The following is a 20,886-nucleotide window of genomic DNA, read 5'->3' as shown; positions in this document are numbered from 1 at the left end:
TAGTCATTCTGTTAAAATGCCTAGAATGTCCTGTTTTCTGGTTAGAATATCACAAAGCGCGAGTTTTACAACTTCAGATTTGAAATATCTTATCGATCAGAAATCACTAAAAAAACTTTGCTCAACTTAATTAATACAAGCCACACAACTTCTTCACATAGATGATAATCTCATGATGCACCAAAATGCCCTTTTTGGCATATAAATGCAATTTTTTGGATTTGCCCTCCAAACGAAAATACGCCTTCTGCCGCCCCTGCAGGTTACCAACTTTGTCACTGAATGTGCTCTATTGTTTCCAGTGTATACTCATAATGTGTATGCTGTTTTTTTTTTACTATTATGTTTTTCTCAATTATTTACGTAGATTACATTTCATACGTCCGGGCCTGTCATTTATTTTGTAACACCAGGGGCGGATCTAGCTTTTTTCAAGGAGGAAGTTTGACCGAGAAATTTCACAAGCAAAAAAAAAATATCATTGAAAAGCACAAAAAGCGGGGGTTGGCTCCAGAATGTATGTAGGTCAGTACTTTTTTAAAAATAACTTTGCAGCCCAAGGGGGGGGGGAGGTGTATATCTCCCACTTAACACAGAATCATGAACATGGCCGTACGTAACAGGAGGGCAGTCGAAATTTTTTAAAAAAGGTTTACGCATCCTGCCCCCCCCCCCCCCCCCCCAGCAAAAAAATTCTGCGTATCGCCATGAACATGAAAACCACACAAAAAACGTAATATACTAGTTCGCGAAGAGGGCAGCAAACAATATCCGCGAAATATAAACTTTGCTTGGAACTGTCAATGTCATGTTGTTCAGTGAACAAAATCAGAAGGTAAGCAATTTTTTATATTTACATTTTTCGTGACAGTTCATTCAATTATTTGAGAGAGAGAGTTAATTGTATGGTATTACTCCATCATTTGAGTCATGATTTTATGTACCAGTATAAACTATATTGATCAAAGAGGGGTGGATGATAAGGCGGTGGATAACCCGCGTAATTCGGCCTCACGGAGTAAGACCTTCGGTACCGCCGAGTGTGCCCGACCGGACCCGTGCCAAGTCGGACGTAGACAGCTGGTAGCCGTCTGTTTCGAGGAGTTTTTTTTTATATTTTATTTTTTATTTCTCCTCGTACACAGACGGCTCGCGATCGTGCAGCCACCATTAGGGGGTTAACAATGCAAAATTCCCCAGACGGTGCTCATTTTTCTTTATTTCATAAATAAAATGAAAAATATATAAAAAGAACTGGACCAAAATTAAAATAGATAATTAGGGCCTAGATTATTTATTATTCCGTTTTGGAATTCGTTTTGGCCTGAAATGCACCAAATCAGGAAAAAAAACTTAAAAGGGGAAAACACTTCCCTGGTTTATCCGAACTTGGCGCTAGTGTAGTTTCGCACCTCCCCGTTCATCCGTTTAATGGTTTTCAAACATGTACAATCTCACCCTAAATAATTCACAACCTAAAATACTTGCATCTGAGCCTCCAAAGTCCAGTAGAAGTAGGGTGTCTGGAGAAAAAAAATATTTTTCTTATTTCAAGAAAATATCACATTTTCTTTGTGAATTTGAAGAGAAATGACCTTCAGACTGACAGAAATGTAACATTTTTGAAAAAAATCCAATTATTGGCTGCAAAAAAGAAGAATGAAATTAGGTAAATTTTCAGCATTTCTCTGCCATAGACTGTGTAGTTAAGAAATGGACACACACAAATCCAAATTTTTAGCTTCCGAGAGCTGTTAAAAATTTATTATTAATGCCAAAAACTTGTCCATAAAGAGTCCAACAGGATTTTTTATGCTCTATCTGATGGTATGATTTTTATAAAGATTTGGAAACCAGATCACAATGAAAAATTGCGACAAAGTGAAAAAAATTGTGCATAACAGAAATTTCATTTTCCCATAGAAAACGCATGGAGAAATGGCAATCTCAACACACACAAAAATAAGGGTTTGCAATTTATCTCTAAATCCTTATTTAAAATGATCATATAAACTTGTCCTTACTGTCAAAAGAAGCCCCTGAATTTTCTCTTTCCATACATGCCAAACACAAGTTAATAATCAATTCAGAACATTTTTCTAGTAGCCTGAACTTCCCCGAAAAAATGTGCCATATTTTCCCCTAAATTAGCCTGTTTTATGCTGACACTTTTCAGTGTGGCTTCAGACACCCTAGTAGAAGTTGAATATTTGCCGTTTTGACACTTTTTTTTACAAAGTTTTACACCTATTTCGGAATCACTCGGTCGCTTGAAGCTCAGCGCTGCACATAAGCAGTCGGTACGCGTACATTACGTACCACCTAGTGAAGTGCAAGAAGAGCGAGTTTTTCTATGGTATCTTCAAAAAGATTTTTTTCCCCTCTTTCAGCTTGCACCAAGTATTACGGTAGTGGTTGTGCAGAGTGGTTGATGTTTGTTGTGTGAAGGTGTGTGTGGGGTGTGCGTGTGTGTGCTTGTTTGAATGAAATAAGAAATGTGAAAAACCTCTAGGCCTACCGTAATACTTGGTGCAAGCTGAAAGAGGGGAAAAAATCTTTTTGAAGATACCATAGAAAAACTCGCTCTTCTTGCACTTCACTAGGTGGTACGTACTGTACGCGTACCGACTGCTTATGTGCAGCGCTGAGCTTGATCAAGCGACCGAGTGATTCGAAATAGGTGTAAAACTTTGTAAAAAAGTGTCAAAACGGCAAATATTCAACTTCTACTGGACTTTGGAGGCTCAGATGCAAGTATTTTAGGTTGTGAATTATTTAGGGTGAGATTGTACATGTTTGAAAACCATTAAACGGGGAGGTGCGAAACTACACTAGCGCCCCGAACTTGATTAAAACATGCCCATTGAGTCCCTGTACAGATCAAGTTAGAACTTCAGTCTGACATTGGTGTGTGGAGCCAACGGAGTTCAGCGGAACAACCAACATAACAAAGACTGAAGCTTTTGGTCTAAGTAGGATGGTGCAACTAGCCAGGGGGGTCCTAGGACCTAGCTAAAGTTAGATAAGATAGTCTTTTAGTTTAGAGAGTAAAAATCACTAACGTGGGCTTACTCTTTATAGAACCAGGGCGCGTGCCTATAATATGATGGGATGTAACTCACCGATGTTTTTTGCCATCTTGCCCTCTTTGTTATGGTAGCTTTTAGCTGAGCTACGATATTGATATGAGAGGTGCAAGATAAATCGGCTGATAAATATCATGAATCTCACCTCGGCCTTAATGGCGATGCTAAATTATAATCTTCTTTCTTTCATCTTTCTTCCTCCCTTTTCTTCTTATTTGTCTCCCCCTTCATCTTTTTTTGCGTTGCCAAATAAGGGCGAGGCTTTATATCTTCTCATATCTTTCTTCTTCTTCTGGAAACAGTTCAGGCCACCGTCTGGTGTTATGTCGTAATGGTGAAGTGCAGTGTGCAAGTGTATGTACATCTGATAAAAGATTGCGTACAGCGTGCAAGTAAAAAACTTTTCCCCTCTAATCTATGTTTTTTGGGTACAAAAATATGCAAGTGCTCAAATTCTCAAGACTTGCCTTCTCCACGGCTACATAAATGTTAATAATGCCCCAACCAGGTGCAGATCAACTCCCTCCCCACCCCCCCCCCAAAAAAAAAAAAGGGGGGAGAAAAGGAAGGAAAAGGAAGGAAAAGGAAGAGAAAGTAAAGGGAGAGGGGAAAGAAAAAGAAAGAGGAAAAAATGAGATGCAAATTTACTTGGCAATCGCATGATCAGTGGCCGAGATTTGAAGGGGGTCAAAGTGACACCCCCTTCCCCTCCCCAGTCAAAGCCTGGTCTGAAATGGCCCAGTTGAAATAGGGTTAAGCCAGGTAAAGAACAAACAAGTAATAAAATGGCCCCAGCTACTCGTTCAATATCTAGCTGAAGTCAGATCAGATGTGACCTGAACTAAACTTGTGAAAATTCACTTGAGCACTTATTTTGGTATGATGTTTATGTTGTTTTTTTCTACTTTACAGGTATGGATTCTGTAAGGAGAAATAAGAGGCGTTCCCTGGCTGTAGATGACAATGTAACTCCAAGGACACTGGTAAGATGATCAAACTCTTTACCATTAAAACTACATGTGCCATACATGGAATGCAGTAAAGTCACAGTTAACATTTTTATATCTTATTTTATAAAAAAAACAGGAACTTTGATGACATGTGTTGTATTTTATATTGTTCATTGTATGGGTTAAAAAAAATACCAAGAAAAATCAAATTCATGCAGACAAGTTCAAAATACATGTATCTGTGACTGAAAAATGTTATCCATTGGGGAGTTTAATTGCAACACATGGAATAAAATTTGGATGGTGTTTCGGTTCATGTACATTGTTTTGAAGCACAATGATTTTCGGTTGCAATATTTTTAGGGCTTCACATGTGACAAATGAAACCTTGATGCTCAGACTTTTGAATTCAATATTACCCAATGCCTATGATTATATTCATAACTAACTATTGTTTGATCTTGAGGAATTATTTTATGTGTAACAAGCTATTGCTTATACTTTTGGAGAAAATACATTTTCTTGCTAGCAATCACATTTTTCCTCAAACACAATTCTTCTTTTATTCTTGACCCTGATATTATAGATCCAGGGGTTCCTTCAAACGGCACAGACGGTTCGTCAGTCGCCCAGAAAGAGGGCCCGGATGACCCCCTCTCGCACCCCTGGAGCAACCCCTTCTGCTTCATCAGTCAGGGGTTCAAAGACACCGCGTACTCTCCCCAAACCTGCCCCATCAAACAGACGTAGATCTAACCGGATAGAGACTTTAGCAACTCCAGGTGGTAGCAACCCAACACCAAGAGGGCTTATCACAGGATTCTTGAAAGCAGGTTAGCTTTTTAGTTTATCTGATGAATCAGAATAGCAACATTTACTTTTTTATGGATTTACCAAAACCTAAAATTTTTCTTAAAGTTCAGGTACTGAAATTAGATGAATATTGATAAGGGAATAGATACATGTACAAGAGTTGAAAAATCTTGTGGATAAGAGAGGAAAAACAAACTTTGATTTCAAATTTTACTTGATGATTCTAGTGTTTATGCAGTGCACTTTTTACACGCCCGTCTTAGACTGGACGTATAATGGTATCACGCTCAGTGTCCATCCATCTGTCTGTCCGTCCGTTAACTTTTCCTTGTATGTAAGCGTGATAACTTTAGTTTGACTTAACCTAGGCTCATACATAATTTGGTGTGTATGATACTAGCATGGATCCCAGGAAGCCTATTGAATTTTTAGTTCCAAAGGTCAAGGTTACAGTGACATTGTTTTATCTTTCCCTTCTAAAGTCCTTATAAACGTGATACCTTTAGTTTGACTTAACCTAGGCTCATATAATTTGGTTTGTATGATACTAGCATGGATTGGATCCAAGGAAGCCTATTGATATTTAGGTCAAAAGGTCAAAGGTCAAATCACCACCTTTGACTTTTCTTGCTTGACCAATAACTCCATTTTCCACGTTACAGGCAGGCGTATTATGTGCTCGCTCTTGCGACACTCTTGTTTAGACATGTATTTGAAATTAATCAAATATACTAATGCAAAACATGTATTTTTAGCAAAGTGATAAATAGAAATGATGCAATGACAATGTTCACACTATGTTTTTATTTATTTATTTTTTCTTTGTTAGATTTTGTATTATTTTGGGGCTTGTTTTCATTAAAAGGCATTTGGCAAAACTAATAAAAGAGTGATCCATTCATCCTATGGACACAAGAAGAGGACTCGTTCATTTGATTCAATGATTTCTTTTCTTGACTACAGCTGACATCCAGACACCTGCAGTGCACATAGGTACCCGACGCTCTTCACCTCTCAAGCAACCGACACCATCAGTACAAAGGAATGCATTTCAAGACAGAGCTGAGAGGTAACCTTTGTATATATATATACTTTGTTAAAATTCAATATGAATCTACCTTGTGTAGGTTTCTGTATTAGCCAGTATTGAAATATAAAAATATATGATGAGTTTTGTTGTCCTGGGGTTTGAACATGTGCAAACACATTGGTAGCAGTATTGCCTGTAGTGTCCTATGAGTGTGATTGACCACAAGTCAATATTCAATACATTTTCTAAATGACGACTGTGATCAATTATCTTGTTATTCAGTCGCTAACTAAAACAATTGGGTTGAAAACTGATTAAGTGCATTAGTTATTTACTGCCACAACTTATTTCATCATAATGGAGACACATCATTTACACATGTATAAAAAAATGAGACCATTATGACTTCATGTCATAACATAAGAAAAAGGAAAGTGGTGATGTGACATCAACCCACCTAATGAATATTCATGATGATGTGCATATAACTGTTTTCACAAAATATTGATAAACTTTAAAATTCAATAACTTCGTTATTTGTTATCCAATTTTGATGAAATTTTCAGCATTTTGCTCTGTGAATTTTACTCTATTTATTCAGATATAAATATTTTCAGCCCGGACCATCCCTTGAATACTTGTCAAATTATCTTGTTTTACCAGCACAAACTCATCCTCTGTAGAGTCTCCCATCGACCATGCTCTCTCACGCTTCATCAGACCACAGCAGAGAGAGAGGCGAGGCAGAAGACAACATGCCATCGACAGGGAGGAATTTGCAGAGAGAGTGAGAGATAGGATAGGGCAAGAGGAGAGTGAGGTCACAACGGATGAAGACGAGATGGAAAGGTCTAGGGATGCCACTGGGAACAGAACACAGCTGGATAGCATAGCAGAGGAAGGGCGTGATAGTTCTCCTGTAAGTCCAAGAATAAGGATTGCCAATATTTTATGAATATTGGCCCAGATCTTAATCTTTTAAGAAAGGAGAGAAATATACAAGGAATACAAAATATGGAGGACATAATAATTACACACACAAGATACCTTGGAAACAATACTAACACAAAACCATGACTGGTCATTGTACTCCACTCATGAATGTTCATCACTGGTCATCAGTACATGTATATGTATGCATTAGGCTGCCAAATATATGACCTGTCATGTCTGCGTGTGGAACCAATCACATAATTTCTTCTTCTGATTAATGGTACTATCTTCCCTTTTTCTGCCTATAGCCTAAAAAAGACTATAGAATACAGAGTTTTGTTGAAGAACCAGCTAGTGAAAGGTCAAGTCGAAGTTCAAGGAGCCGTAGATCGCTGCTAGAGAATTCATCGTTTCAGGTTCCATCTGCTAAGGTCCCAGACGACTCGGTGTCAGAGATGAGAGGTACATATGCATGTCTAGAGAGTCAATATGTAGATCATATGTGGGCCACCACCCAAAAATCAACAATAAATTGCTGGGGCAGGTCCTTTAAAAAAATAAAAAATATAGTATTTTGTTCTGCACGAAGTAAAATTTAGGAAAATTGGCTTATCTGGAAGAATAATTCTTCTTTGTATAGCTGAAAAAGTTGTATAGCTTTAAATTATATGAAATACTAGAGTTTCATAATTTTTCTGGACTGCTTTGAAGCTTTACTGAAATTGGACATGCTTGAGTGAACTTAAAACTTCATATACTATTTTCTCCTTTTAATTTCAAGCTCTCACTGAATTGCCCGTAGATTCAGTCAAGCATTTAGTTATTGTTAATCAGTTTTGACAAGGTATATGTTATTTTAGAGCTTAGGATGTGCTTTTTTAGGTTCAATAAAGATCTCAAAATTCATTTTTGGTTACTTTTTGTTTGTTTTGGAAATTGCAGGTCACTAAATGCTCTTTATAGGTTTACGGTTCAAATAAAACAGAAAACCAAGAGAAACATGTTGAACATTTGGCAAAAATCCATAAACGAATAACTAAATAATGTATGTAACTTTAATGTTTTATATGAAATAATGGATTTCAAGTAAGGTGTTGAATCTGGTGTGGGTGTTGTCACAACACCAACAGCACAGTACTTCAACTTGAAATTATGCTGATGTTTGGATTGATGTCTGAAAATATGACATCTGAACACATTACGTCTTATCCCCGTTTGGGAACGGACCGCAGATCAGATTGCAAACTGCAGTATTTCACCCCATTTTGCATTTGAAAATCTAAAACATCATTTCCAAGCCCTGGGGGTCGTTTCATAAAGCTGTTCGTAAGTTAAGAGCGACTTGAACAACGACTGGTGATCATCGCCAATGGTTTGTACCATTTACCGCAAGATATGATCACCAGTCGCTCTTAACTTACGAACAGCTTTATGAAACACCCGCCTGATCAACCCCGCTTGGCCAGGTAATCCCCACAGGCCAGATTACGAGCGTTGAGCCAAGGACGAAATGATAAACAACAGCTGTGCTATTACGTAAGTCTTCTCTGCCTGTAGAAGGACCTTCGGAATTAAATTATTGTATTCGATATTTAATAACGTTTTCAAAGGCATATTGTATTAAGAAATTCAATGCTAGCCCATTTTCAATTTCGAACGAAGAAAATCAACCTCGAAATAAGGAAAGTAAGTGAATAAAAAATGGCGACATGTTTTCCCGGACCGCACTCGGGCTGTAATGTTATCTTCGGACCGAGGTCAAGAAACAGGTGTTTTGATACTTACATTGCATGCCTGGGGCAGTAGGGTTTTCGTACTTGGAGAAGAGAATTCATTGAGAAAATCTGGGGTATAGTGTTATCAAACGGAGGTTTCTCGTCATGAGTAGTTTGTGTTGAGTGCTGGTGTTAAATGTAGTCTCCTGAACCAACTATTACAGCTTGGGTTGACAATCTGTATAATTTTCCCATCCACATACGCCAAATCATGTCAGGTGAGGAGTTGGTTATCTCAAACTCATGAACAAGCAATGAACAGTTTGAAGGAAAAAAAATCATATTAAAATCTGCTCTAACAGTTACGATGAGTGCAAATCATTAGAGATATTTTCATGACCAATAATATTTACTCTCGGATTCTTGAAGTGATTCTTGCCTTAACATTCTGTACGATGAGATTTTACTGCAATTTCTCCGTGATTTCACTTTTATCATCAAGACTTCTCGCTTAATATTTAGGTCATGATTGGCAGCGCAGTGGCATGACATCATGAGCTACCCACAGCGCAATTGGCATCATACTTCTGAACGCAGCTCGGTGTTGGAACTTAGTTCAACAGCATTTTTCAGGCTCCTAACACTAACACTGAACTTGAAATCACCCGTTGTGTAACACGAAGTTGATAAAGTGTTATCGAATTGGCAATGATTTTGCCTGTGCATATAATATCATATAGATTCTAGCGTACCGGTGAAAAAATTGGTCATGTATTATATTTTAGACATGAGTTCTTTATGAGAACCCATTATTATGATCATTATCAATTATATTCTGTTTATGTACCATAGATTCAAAGGCATCCCACCTTAGTGGCTCTTTAGAGGAAGACTCCATCATGGTGCAAGCCAGCCAGGAGACCATAAGAGTTCCACATTCCTCCCATAGTGACTCAGATAATGAAGAAAGAGGAGATGAATCGAGACAAGATGAATCGAGACGGGAAGAATCGAGACAAGAAGAATCAAAGACAGTGGAAGGTGATGAAGAGATTTAAGTTATTGAACAATGCTCTTTATTATTTGGTGAAGCAGTTTACAGTTATGCCATGTAGATTGAGTAGTCCTGAAAAGGACTATTGTCTAATCTTTTCATCAAAATTTTGAACAGTGTGCTCTGTTTTTTGTCAGGAGTATGCACTGTTCTTCCTCACTCCTGACGAAGAGCTGTGTCATGAATCTTCATGTTCCTCAAAACTCATTAACGTTATTAATGGTAACAATATGCTCATAATCCAGTGAAAAACAAATCTCACCTAATATTGCATTGTCATATTTTTTATAATCTTTTATAAGAAAAAAAAGGCGATTCCCCAGATCATTATTCACAATTTCCTTACCCCTAAACTCCCCCTCCCCTTCAGTCTCCATACCTTGTGTATTGCTATATCTGTTTGTTTGTACATCAGGGACCCGTTCTTTCCATGCTCTGCTTTTTTGTTTTCTGAAGAAAAAAAATGACCTGCTACCGCAAAACTAACAATAAGTCGTCACAGGGGAAGGTCACTTTAAAGGTCAAGTCCACCCCAGAAAAAAGTTGATTTGAATAAATAGAGAAAAATCTAACTAGCATAGTGCTGAAAATTTCATCAAAATCAAATGTAAAATAAGAAAGTTATGACATTTGAAAGTTTCTCTTATTTTTCACAGAACAGTGATATGCACAGCTCAAATGAGACAGTCAATGATGTCACTCACTCACTATTTCTTTTGTTTTTTATCGTTTGAATTATACAATATTTCTTTTTTTATAGATTTGACAATAAGGGCCAACTTGACTGAATCATATAGTATTAAACAATGCTCATTCCAAATGTTCAGGGAGGAATTAATTATTGTTTTACTTGACAATGAGGAGAAAAATAGAATATTCCCTATTTTATATAATAAAATACAAAAGAAATAGTGAGTGGATGATGTCATCAGTCTCTTCATTTGCATACCCATGCAGGATGTGCATATAACTGTTTTGTGAAATTAAGCCAAACTTTAAAATGTCATAACTTTCTTATTATACATCCGATTTTGATGGAATTTTCAGTGTTCTGCTTGTTGGATTTTGCTCTTTTTATTCAAATCAACTTTTTGTTTGGGTGGACTTGTCATTTAAGTAGCCAAAATAGAAATTGGTCTTCAAAACAAATCAAAATTGGAAAATTTAATTGAAAGAGTAATTCTTTTTAATTATTAATTATACTGTTGTAAAGTCAAATAAAAGGCAAGATATAAGAGTTTCTCTGACAATACTTTTTTTCAGGACTGTTTAGAGTTTAACTGATATTGCACAGTACGCATGCACATCTTCATGCTTGAATGAACCCCCGAACTTCAAACCTTATTTTCTCCTTATTATTTGAAGCTTGCACTCAATTCCTTCTACATGTATATTCAATCAAGTATTTGTGTTGGTTATTGTTTATAAATTTTGACAGATATTTATAATTTTAATGCTTTGTGCTATGTCAAGTTCATTAAAAATCTCCACATTCATTGTGGGAGACTTATTGTTGTCATTGCGGTGGCAGGTCAGAAAATGAAAATATGGAAATAAAATGAAATGAAATAAATGCCTTGTGTCTTTTTAAAGAGGGACTGCCACAAGGAAATGAAACGGACGATGAAACACCTGATGATGGCATCGATCAGGAAGAAGTAGAGATGGATATGGAAGATGATGATGGTGTCTTTGATGAGGAAAATGCCATTGCACCTACCCAACCGACCCAATTACACAGTGCTGTCAAGGGGTAAGCACTGTGTACATGTTTCATTAGTGAACAGTTTGTTAATATGGATTTGTCATGTGTATGTTTTTTTTCCATTTGTAGTGTTTCAGCATACTGTTTATAAAAGAACCAACCCAGTAAAATCAAACAAAAAAGTGAACGAAGAAAATGAAAATATACACTCTCAAAGCCTTTGATACTGAATCCAATAAGTTGACCTTCCTCGGGTCAAAGCAATTATCATACCAAATAACGCAAATCCTGTGTAAGTCTACTTTCTCATTGGTCATGACGGACTTGACTAGGGCACCCTACCCAAAATCAGAGCTGCATCTCTCGCAGAGGAATTTTGCAAGCATCTTTTCATTGCTAATTACTCTATCCAAGTTTTGCCCGTTCTGCCCCTGCACTTTGGAATATCGCCCCATTAAAAAAAGAAATCCTCTGCATCCAAGTTAAATCCACTTTAATAACCATACTTGTTACAGATCAAGTCTTTTGAATGAGTTAGTTTTAAGATTGCCAATAACTCCTTTCTTCTCTGATCTATTCTGTCTTTTTCAAAGACTGCATATATGGAGGCATTTCCCAGCAATATGCATTTTGGTATTATTATTAGTATTAGAAGCAGCAGTATTCTTACATTCATCATAGATGAAACTTAGTGAAGTGTTGGAAGGCGGCTATGAAAGCCTAAGATTATAGCAGAATTCAAAGGCATCTTGCATAGCCGCTTTCCTCCATTCCCAATGTATTTTGTATGTAAGTCTCCAGACTGTGAACCACACAAGGTCCAGGGTTCAACTCCCATTGCAGCTCTCTTGTCCTTTGACAAGGCATTTATTTTCATTTGCCACTCTCAAACCAGGGGTAGTAAATGGGAACCTAGTAGGGAGATATTCCATGAATATTTGAGCACCTGATCAGGGTAGACAAGCTAGAACCAGGGTAGTATGCAGTGCTTAGAAACATTATATTATGACTAATATTGATTTTATTATTGTTGTCATCATAAGTACTAAGTACATGTATGTTTATGTCATATTTCATTCTGTTGAGTCCTTGTCTTTTACTGTAGTTCTAGATCTTATATGGCCTCTCCTTTAAATACACCATACTTGAGGGATAGAGGAAAACACCCTACCCCAGAGATTAGGAGACCAACTTCACTTGGAGAGACATTAAACAGGTAGGTATCTCGCAGTATTTAAACAGATCTTTTAAAAATACTACTGTTGAGGTCAAGTATGAAGTTACAAATTATTGTATGATTGCTGCAATGAATTCACAATTTATAGTTCATTGCTTCTACGGAGTTGAAATTTGTAGTTCGTTGCGACTGTAAATTCCCTACAGTTTATTGCTGTGATTTCGCAATTCGTATTGCTATCTTGGAATTTTGTCAGATAAGGAATGAACCCATTGAATACTGAGTTTTTGAGATTCAGGTAGATTTCGTACAGGGAATACCCAGTTCCAGTAGGCAATGGGTTAAGTTTTTCTGGATTTTTTTGCAATCAATCAGGAATTGAGGGAATGAGGGGAAAAATAATATTCAGCCCCCTCCCCCGACCCATCCCCGATGGCTGAACATATTTTTTTTGGGGAAGAGTTTATTTAGAAAAGATTGCAAATATGCGCTAGTGAAGCAGGAAAAAATCTCCTAGTACCAGAGCACGTTCCGTACACTTCATGAAGCTTTTTTTCTCCTTGACCAATCACACACATTATTCCTAGGAAAGGCCCGGTTCCTGTCTACCGGAAGGATATCTCAAAGAAACCTGCAATACCGGGATCAAGGAAGCCCCCAACTGCACTCAGCCTTCCTAAGAGCCTGACAAGGGGTATCTTCACACACTTCTCCAAGGCAAGAGTTCCCCGTAATGCCTTGACTGCGCTTGATGAAGTGTGAGTAGAAAACATAGATGGAATCTTCCTCTTAGCTGTCAGATGGGTCTAAATGAACTGGGGCCATATTCATAAACTCCTAAGTCACACTCCCCCTCCCCCCCCCCTGGATCTGCCACAAATCAAATTATATTGTTAATGGGGGGGCATTGCTAGGCAAATCAATGAACAAAGGAAGTGCAATGTATTTGCAGTGAGTTCCACATGTTTCAGTCATTTCCATTACCGGTATATAATAGTTTCCATATATCGATACCACCTGAAGTTACTCAGGTTATGATCTGTTGTGTTGTTGGCTTTTACCAAATGATGTAATTCTCAATAACAAATTTGAAATTAAGAGAGTTATCTGTCAAACAAGTTCTACTACTAGTAATCTTGTAGTTTATGAAGGTTTTATGAATACAACCCTGGTATTTAAAGGGCTAAATCGATTATTATTAGCACACAGACCATGGCTTACAACATCAATTTATATATATAAAGATAGCAAAGTCAACCATGAAATTAAATGGAATTTTGAAAACTGTACGATGATAATGATATAAAGAGCAATAAAACAAATCTGGGCGTACTGTGTTTAGAATATAGGATTAAAGCATTAATGAGATTAATACAATTAAGTAGGCCCTTTTTCTTGTTTTTGACAACAGCAGAGAAAAAGTTAAACCAGAGTTGATAAGTTACCTTATTAAATACCAGCTGAGAAGGTGTGATACATGAAATAGCACATAGTGATGTAGGAATGTTCTTTTGCATTGTACCTTTCACAGTTCAAGTAAGTTTTTCAAGAACGTGTCCAAAGATCTGATGGCCTATTGTAAGCATGCTGGTAGACAAACCATAGAGCAAGCTGATGTTGAACTTCTCATGCATAGGTATGTAGCTTTATGATGATATTTATAACACTAATGGTTGACCCATGGGAGACTGAGTGAGCCAGTGTGTAAATGACGTAGGCCCTAATTCTGAAGTCAGGTTTAATTTAGACCATGGTCTAAACTCTGTGCTAAAATTATTGGAAGCAAAAAGTGTCAAAATTTTTATTAAGTTGTATGTTTCTTATGTTTACTGTGCTATTTCCTGATTCATCGATGGTGAAGACAATCATCTATTTATACTTCCTAGACAATTATGAATGATTTGAGAGCCAAATGAGCTGAAATATGATATCTCTACTGTTAGTGATTTATATAACAATTGGTTATCCATACTTAAACCACAACTTTAAACCTGAGTTAAAGTTAAACCGGACTTGAGAATACGGGCCCCAGGGTCTATGGAAAATGGGTGTTAAAGCATAATCAGCCAATATCCATTGGGTGAGAAGATACATGAATTTAGATGCAGTAAACACTGATCTCATGAGGAAAGCCTGTAAAATCAAGGCTAATTATCACTATATCATCTTAGATCAAGACCTGGGGGCCGTTTCATAAAGCTGTTCGTAAGTTAAGAGCGACTTTAAGAATGACTGGTGATCCTTTCTTACGTGCTAAACCAGCGCCAATGGTGTATACCATTTACCAAAAGAAAGGATCACCAGTCGTTCTTAAAGTCGTTCTTATCTTACGAACAGCTTTATGAAACACCCGCCTGGTACAGTCACATTAACTGCACTTTGTGAAATAATGAAATCTAAGCTGAGAAACAATCATACTGAAGGTGTATATTATTGCTTGGAAAAAAAAGACTCAAGATTTGACTGGAATGCCACTTGTATTTTGCTAATTTCTCAGCCATAACACAATTTCTTCCAGGATCCTTTGGCATACATACAGACACTTGGATGGTCATTTACGTCCTATACAAACTCATTGTCTCACCTGCATAGCAGAGTGAGACTATAGGCGCCGCTTTTCCGACGGCGACGGCGTCAACACCAAATCTTAACCTGAGGTTAAGTTTTTGAAATGACAGCATAACTTAGAAAGTATATGGACCTAGTTCATGAAACTTGGCCATAAGGTTAATCAAGTATAACTGAACATCCTGCCTGAGTTGCATGTCACATGACCAAGGTCAAAGGTCATTTAGGGTCAATGAACTTAGACCATGTTGGGGGAATCAACATCAAGCAGAGCTTGTGAAAGGGACCCCTTGATAATAAATGAAAACAGGAGACTGCCATCTTGAGTGGAATTCATGGTGGCCTTATCAAAGAAAGTGCTTTGAACCCTGTGCCAGAGATAACATGCTAGAGTCTATGCATGTAGAAATGTACATAATTTACATGTATCCTGAAGTCAACAGCAGAATCGCTTGAAGCATTTAATAATTATTTAAAATCCTTTTTGTTGAATATTTTAACTGATTTGATCTGTTCATACATCCACACAAGCAAACATTATTTTATCTTTATTTTTATTAGTTTTATACCCCCCATCCCTTTGCACCTTGGGATAGTTTACTAGATAGATGTGCATAATTAATGTTTTTGTCTCACCTGCATAGCAGAGTGAGACTATAGGCGCCGCTTTTCCGACGGCGGCGGCGACGGCGGCGGCGACGGCGACGGCGGCGGCGGCGTCAACACCAAATCTTAACCTGAGGTTAAGTTTTTGAAATGACAGCATAACTTAGAAAGTATATGGACCTAGTTCATGAAACTTGGCCATAAGGTTAATCAAGTATAACTGAACATCCTGCCTGAGTTGCATGTCACATGACCAAGGTCAAAGGTCATTTAGGGTCAATGAACTTAGACCATGTTGGGGGAATCAACATCAAAATCTTAACCTAAGGTTAAGTTTTTGAAATGTCATCATAACTTAGAAAATATATGGACCTAGTTCATGAAACTTATACATAAGGTTAATCAAGTATCACTGAACATCCTGCATGAGTTTCACGTCACATGACCAAGGTCAAAGGTCATTTAGGGTCAATGAACTTTGGCCGAATTGGGGGTATCTGTTGAATTACCATCATAACTTTGAAAGTTTATGGATCTGATTCATGAAACTTGGACATAATAGTAATCAAGTATTACTGAACATCCTGTGCAAGTTTCAGGTCACATGATCAAGGTCAAAGGTCATTTAGGGTCAATGAACTTTGGCCAAATTGGGGTATTTGTTGAATTACAGCCATAAATTTGAAAGTGTGTTGGTCTAGTTCATAAAACTTGGACATAAGAGTAATCAAGTATCACTGAACATCCTGTGCGAGTTTCAGGTCACATGATCAAGGTCATGTAAGGTCAAAGAACTTTGGCCACGTTGGGGGTATTTGTTAAATTGCCATCATATCTCTATAAGTGTATTGGTCTAGTTCATAAAACGTGTAAATAAGAGTAACCAAGTATCACTGAACATCTTGTGCGAGTTATAGTAGTTTTCAAAATCAGCACTGCTGCTATATTGAATCGCGTGATGCAGGTGAGACGGCCAGAGGCATTCCACTTGTTTTGAACTTGTCACCACAATTGGCATTTATCTTTAAATAATATTGATTCTTGTCATCTGGACTTGGGCACCTTTCCAAAAGCTGATTGGCTGTAAAAAAGCACATGTTCTGTTGCAATGGTAACTTTCAGGTAAAACAGATTTGTTGCATAAAATATCCTTCCATGAAACATTAACCATGTGAATCAGTTTCATTCTTTGATTGGATATCAACCTGGATGAATCATAAATTACATCAGTTTTGGAAGGAAAATTATGTTTTGAATGATTATGGGATTGAAAAGTACTTGCAGACTTTCCAAGCCTCAAGCTTTAAAAAAATTGTGTTTACTGCAATAATTGATATATGTAGTACCTCTTATTTGAACTATGCAGACATCTAATATCCAAGTAAAACAATATTGCATGCTGTACACCAGGGGAGTATGACATGAAAGGACATTCTGTTTTATCTGACAGTTACCATAGTAACAGTACTTCTCAGCCAATCAAAATCAAGGAAAATTATCAGATCCAACAAATTCTTGTCAGATAATAAATGTTGATGAGACACTCACCAGGGCCCACATTTAGCTGAGATACCCATTTCATAAGGACTTACATCTGTTTTAAATTTGCCATTACTGTAACTTCCATTGAAATCATGATTGTGATTGGCTGCTGAGCCCTGTTACCATGGTAGTTGCCATAATTGCATAATTGCAAAGTTGCAATAGTTGTGACTCTTGATGAAGCGAGCCCCTGTATATTGACTGCCAAGGTAATACTAGAATATTCAGATACTTAGACACACATATTCAAAATGCATCTAAGTTGTAGAAGTAGACTCTGTAAAATAATTTTCCTGACACACCTAAATATATAAATTTCCAGGGACACACTAATGTGTTATTGAAAAGTTCTTCACAATTTTTGTAATAAGTTTCAGAAAGGAATGAGAGTTTTGATCTTTAGAAATCACATGCCTGCTGCTTCATTCAATGGCTAAATGCTGTATATTCTTTTTGCTTTTAGGCAACGCCTAGTCTCAGACAAGGAGCCTCTACAGAGCCTCATTGAGAAGTATCTTCCTATGGAATACAGGGAGGAACTCATTCCAATGGCAAGGTCTGGAAATAAAGTCTATCCGAAGATGCCAAAGAAATGAGTAACTTTGGAAGATTCAAAACAATATGAGTTTCCCATTCCAAGCATCATTGATAAGTATCTTCCATTGAAATACAATAAGGAACTCATCCCATTGGCAAGTGGGAAGAGCGTTAATGATGTATAGTGCACTGTCGTAGGGACGTAGGATGAACAAGATCATCTTTCCAGACATAGAGTGGCGCATGGATGTGAAGTTAGCAAGACAATTTTTTTTTCAGATGTCTATCCTGGTATAAGGTTTCATTTTCCCTTAAAGGACAAGTCCACACCATCAAAAAGTTGATTTGAATAAAAAGAGAAAAATCCAACAAGCATAACACTGAAAATTTCATCAAAATCGGATGTAAAATAAGAAAGTTATGACATTTCAAACTTTCGCTTAATTTCACAAAACAGTTATATGCACACGGCTAGTATGCGAATGAGGAGACTATGACCGTCATCCACTCACTATTTCTTTTGTATTTTGTTATATGAAATATGAAATATTCTAATTTTCTCCTCATTGTCAAGTGATACAACGATTAATTCCTCCCTGAACATGTGGAATTAGCATTGTTCAATACTATATGGTTCAGTCAAGTTGGTCCTTATTGTCAAATCTATAAAAAATGAAATATTGTATCATTCAAACAATAAAATACAAAAGAAAAAGTGAGTGATGGACATCATCGACTGACTCACCAAGTTGTGCATATCACTGTTCTGTGAAAAATAAGCGAAACTTTCAAATGTCATAACTTTCTTATTTTACATCTGATTTTGATGAAATTTTCAGCACTATGCTAGTTAGATTTTTCTCTATTTATTCAAGTCAGCATTTTCCTGGACTTGACCTTTAATACTGCCCAATCTGTAGCTTTGCCAAATTGTAGCAAGACTGGCATATTTGGACAGGAATTTAAATACTAATTTCATGCTTTGAAGGTTAAGTGGTTATTTCGTACCAATTGTCGCAAGTAAGGCAAATTGTGTATAATTTTTATCATCTAAGTCCTGTATGCTCTGTCCATTATCTTCTTTTTTACTCTCTCTCTCTACTTCTTAGTTTCTCTAACCCCATTCTCTTTGCCGCTCTTATCCTTTCACTGCCTTCATTTAAACCCAAATTCACATTGTGCTATCTGTTAAGATCGCAATGTGGAGAGGAGCAACTGTTTCCTACAGGTGAAACCCCAATATGTCTGAGGATTGGAATAGCCGTACATCAGTTTAGACATTAAAATTGAAATAAGGTTGCCGTGTGCATTCTTGTTTGAGAGAACACATAGAGGTAATCAGATCCTAATTGTAGTGAAGTGAGAGCCATTAATAGGATTGTGTATGATTTGAATCTTATCTGATTTGTAATCATGATGCATATCTTACCTTTTAGAAAATGAGTTTGTATTTTGTTCAGAGACTAAGTCAGGGAAAATTTAATAATCATTATAACAATCCTTCAATTTCATACAAAATTTGATCACATTAGATAGCTAACTGTGAAGCAGGGTTAACTCTAATAGTCCCATGGTATTTACTATTTAAATTCCTGTCATAATGCCCCCCTAATCTTGGCCATGAATCGTGCAATCAAGATTTAAAAAAATCCCCCCCCCCCCAAAAAAAAAAGAAGATGATAATACAAGAATGAAAAATTATGTGATCTATGGGGTTGCATAGCTGAATTTCACTAAATCAATTTATTTGATTGAATATGAATTTGGCCATGAATCATGCAATCAAGACAAAAAGTCCCCCCCCCCCAAAAAAAAATAAATAAATAAAAAAAATACTGTGATCTGTATGGGGTTGCATAGCTGAAATTCTCTAAATCAATTTATTTGATTGAATATGAATTTATTATGCTAATTTATGCATGAAAATAAAAGAATTAATAATTTGGCCGTAAATAGAAATAGAAATAGGACCCTTTAAATTATGCAAATTTGGTATCAAAATATGTGCGAGACTTGAAAGTGAAAAGTCAGCATGCAGGGCAGTCAGAAAATTTTGCCAGGCAGAATGGTCATGGAAACTGCCCAACAGGTTTTTTTAGGGTCAAGTGTAAGGTGGAAATTTTGGGGGCTATATTCGCTTTCAGATTATACAACATACAAAAGCATTGCACTTTTTTATAAGTTTCATCCACTATAGTTTAAGTTATAGAACAGCATTCAAATTTAATTTGAATTCAGAATATGATTGGGCCAGTGAACTTTGTTAATGTAGGTTTAAATGCCAAGATAACAATTTTTAAAGAATTTACATTGAAATATGTTTATTTTTTGTCATAATACAAAAATATCTGTCACACATTGCTTCTTCTTCTTCTTCTTCTTCTTCTGGAAACAGTACAGTCCACCGTCTGCTTGGTAGATATCCATGTTTGAAAAATGGTATTGTAAATGATTTTGCATGTAAACTTTGTAATACTTTGAAGCTTCCCCTGGCATCAAGGTTTTTGTTATTTTTAATGTCCAATATGTTCTGTCCTATTTATATAAGTTACATGTACTGGACTTGTTTACATGTATATCAGTGTGAAATGTGAAGAAAACTATATGAATGTAAATAAAGTGATGGTAACCTAACATTCATATCTTGATATTGTCTGTGTATCTGAATTGTTGTTGGATAATCATCCTAAATGATGTTTTATAAATCTTCTTGTAAGTTATGAGTGGTGACCTTGTTGGGTACGAAACCAGATTCCAAATAAGATTGGGTGATTTCAAGTTCAGTGTTGACCTATTGGTGTTGGTGTTAGGTAAATTTTACACGAGTATAACACCAATCATACAATGTAGATGGTCCTGAAAAGTCACTCACTAGTTTTTGAGATGTCAAAAATGTGATCTGGATCAGTTTTACAAACACGAATAGATTTTGGGAAGCAATCCAAATTCCAACACTAACACCAACACCAATGCTAACACCTGACTTGAAATCACCCATTGATTCCCATCAGTAAAAGTTGAAATCCAGTCTCTGACCCGTATTCTAGAAAGAGGTTTCAATCATACCATGGGACAAACCATGGACTATGCAGATTTTTGTATATAATTACGCTTGTTTCATCGCGTACACTAAGACAAATCCAATCAAATGCAGGCTTTGATTTGATTTT

The 20,886-nt window shown here is 36.7% G+C and overlaps 1 protein-coding gene across 1 annotated transcript; it reads left to right on the top strand.

Moving 5' to 3' along the window:
* Window positions 1-724: 724 nt before the first annotated feature.
* LOC129253910 (centromere protein T-like) lies at window positions 725-20,356 on the top strand. Its single transcript, XM_064095250.1, has 12 exons — window positions 725-835; window positions 3,999-4,069; window positions 4,623-4,869; window positions 5,813-5,918; window positions 6,543-6,798; window positions 7,121-7,274; window positions 9,380-9,568; window positions 11,175-11,334; window positions 12,392-12,502; window positions 13,051-13,221; window positions 13,995-14,099; window positions 17,643-20,356. The coding sequence occupies exons 2-12, from the start codon at window positions 4,001-4,003 to the stop codon at window positions 17,773-17,775; spliced, it is 1,701 nt and encodes a 566-aa protein (XP_063951320.1). The 5' UTR covers window positions 725-835; window positions 3,999-4,000; the 3' UTR covers window positions 17,776-20,356.
* Window positions 20,357-20,886: the final 530 nt, after the last annotated feature.

Source organism: Lytechinus pictus, chromosome 2, assembly GCF_037042905.1.
Source record: "Lytechinus pictus isolate F3 Inbred chromosome 2, Lp3.0, whole genome shotgun sequence".
Lineage (NCBI taxonomy): Eukaryota > Metazoa > Echinodermata > Echinoidea > Temnopleuroida > Toxopneustidae > Lytechinus > Lytechinus pictus.
This window is presented reverse-complemented; position numbering and strand designations above follow the sequence as displayed.

What these genes read in the sequence shown, in the direction of transcription:
- LOC129253910 (XM_064095250.1), top strand. Translation starts at nt 4,001, where the DNA reads ATGGATTCTGTAAGGAGAAATAAGAGGCGTTCCCTGGCTGTAGATGAC. An exon ending in AGAATCAAAGACAGTGGAAG is followed by an intron (nt 9,569 to 11,174) that starts GTGATGAAGAGA and finishes GTCTTTTTAAAG; the next exon opens with AGGGACTGCCACAAGGAAAT. An exon ending in CTTGGAGAGACATTAAACAG is followed by an intron (nt 12,503 to 13,050) that starts GTAGGTATCTCG and finishes CATTATTCCTAG; the next exon opens with GAAAGGCCCGGTTCCTGTCT.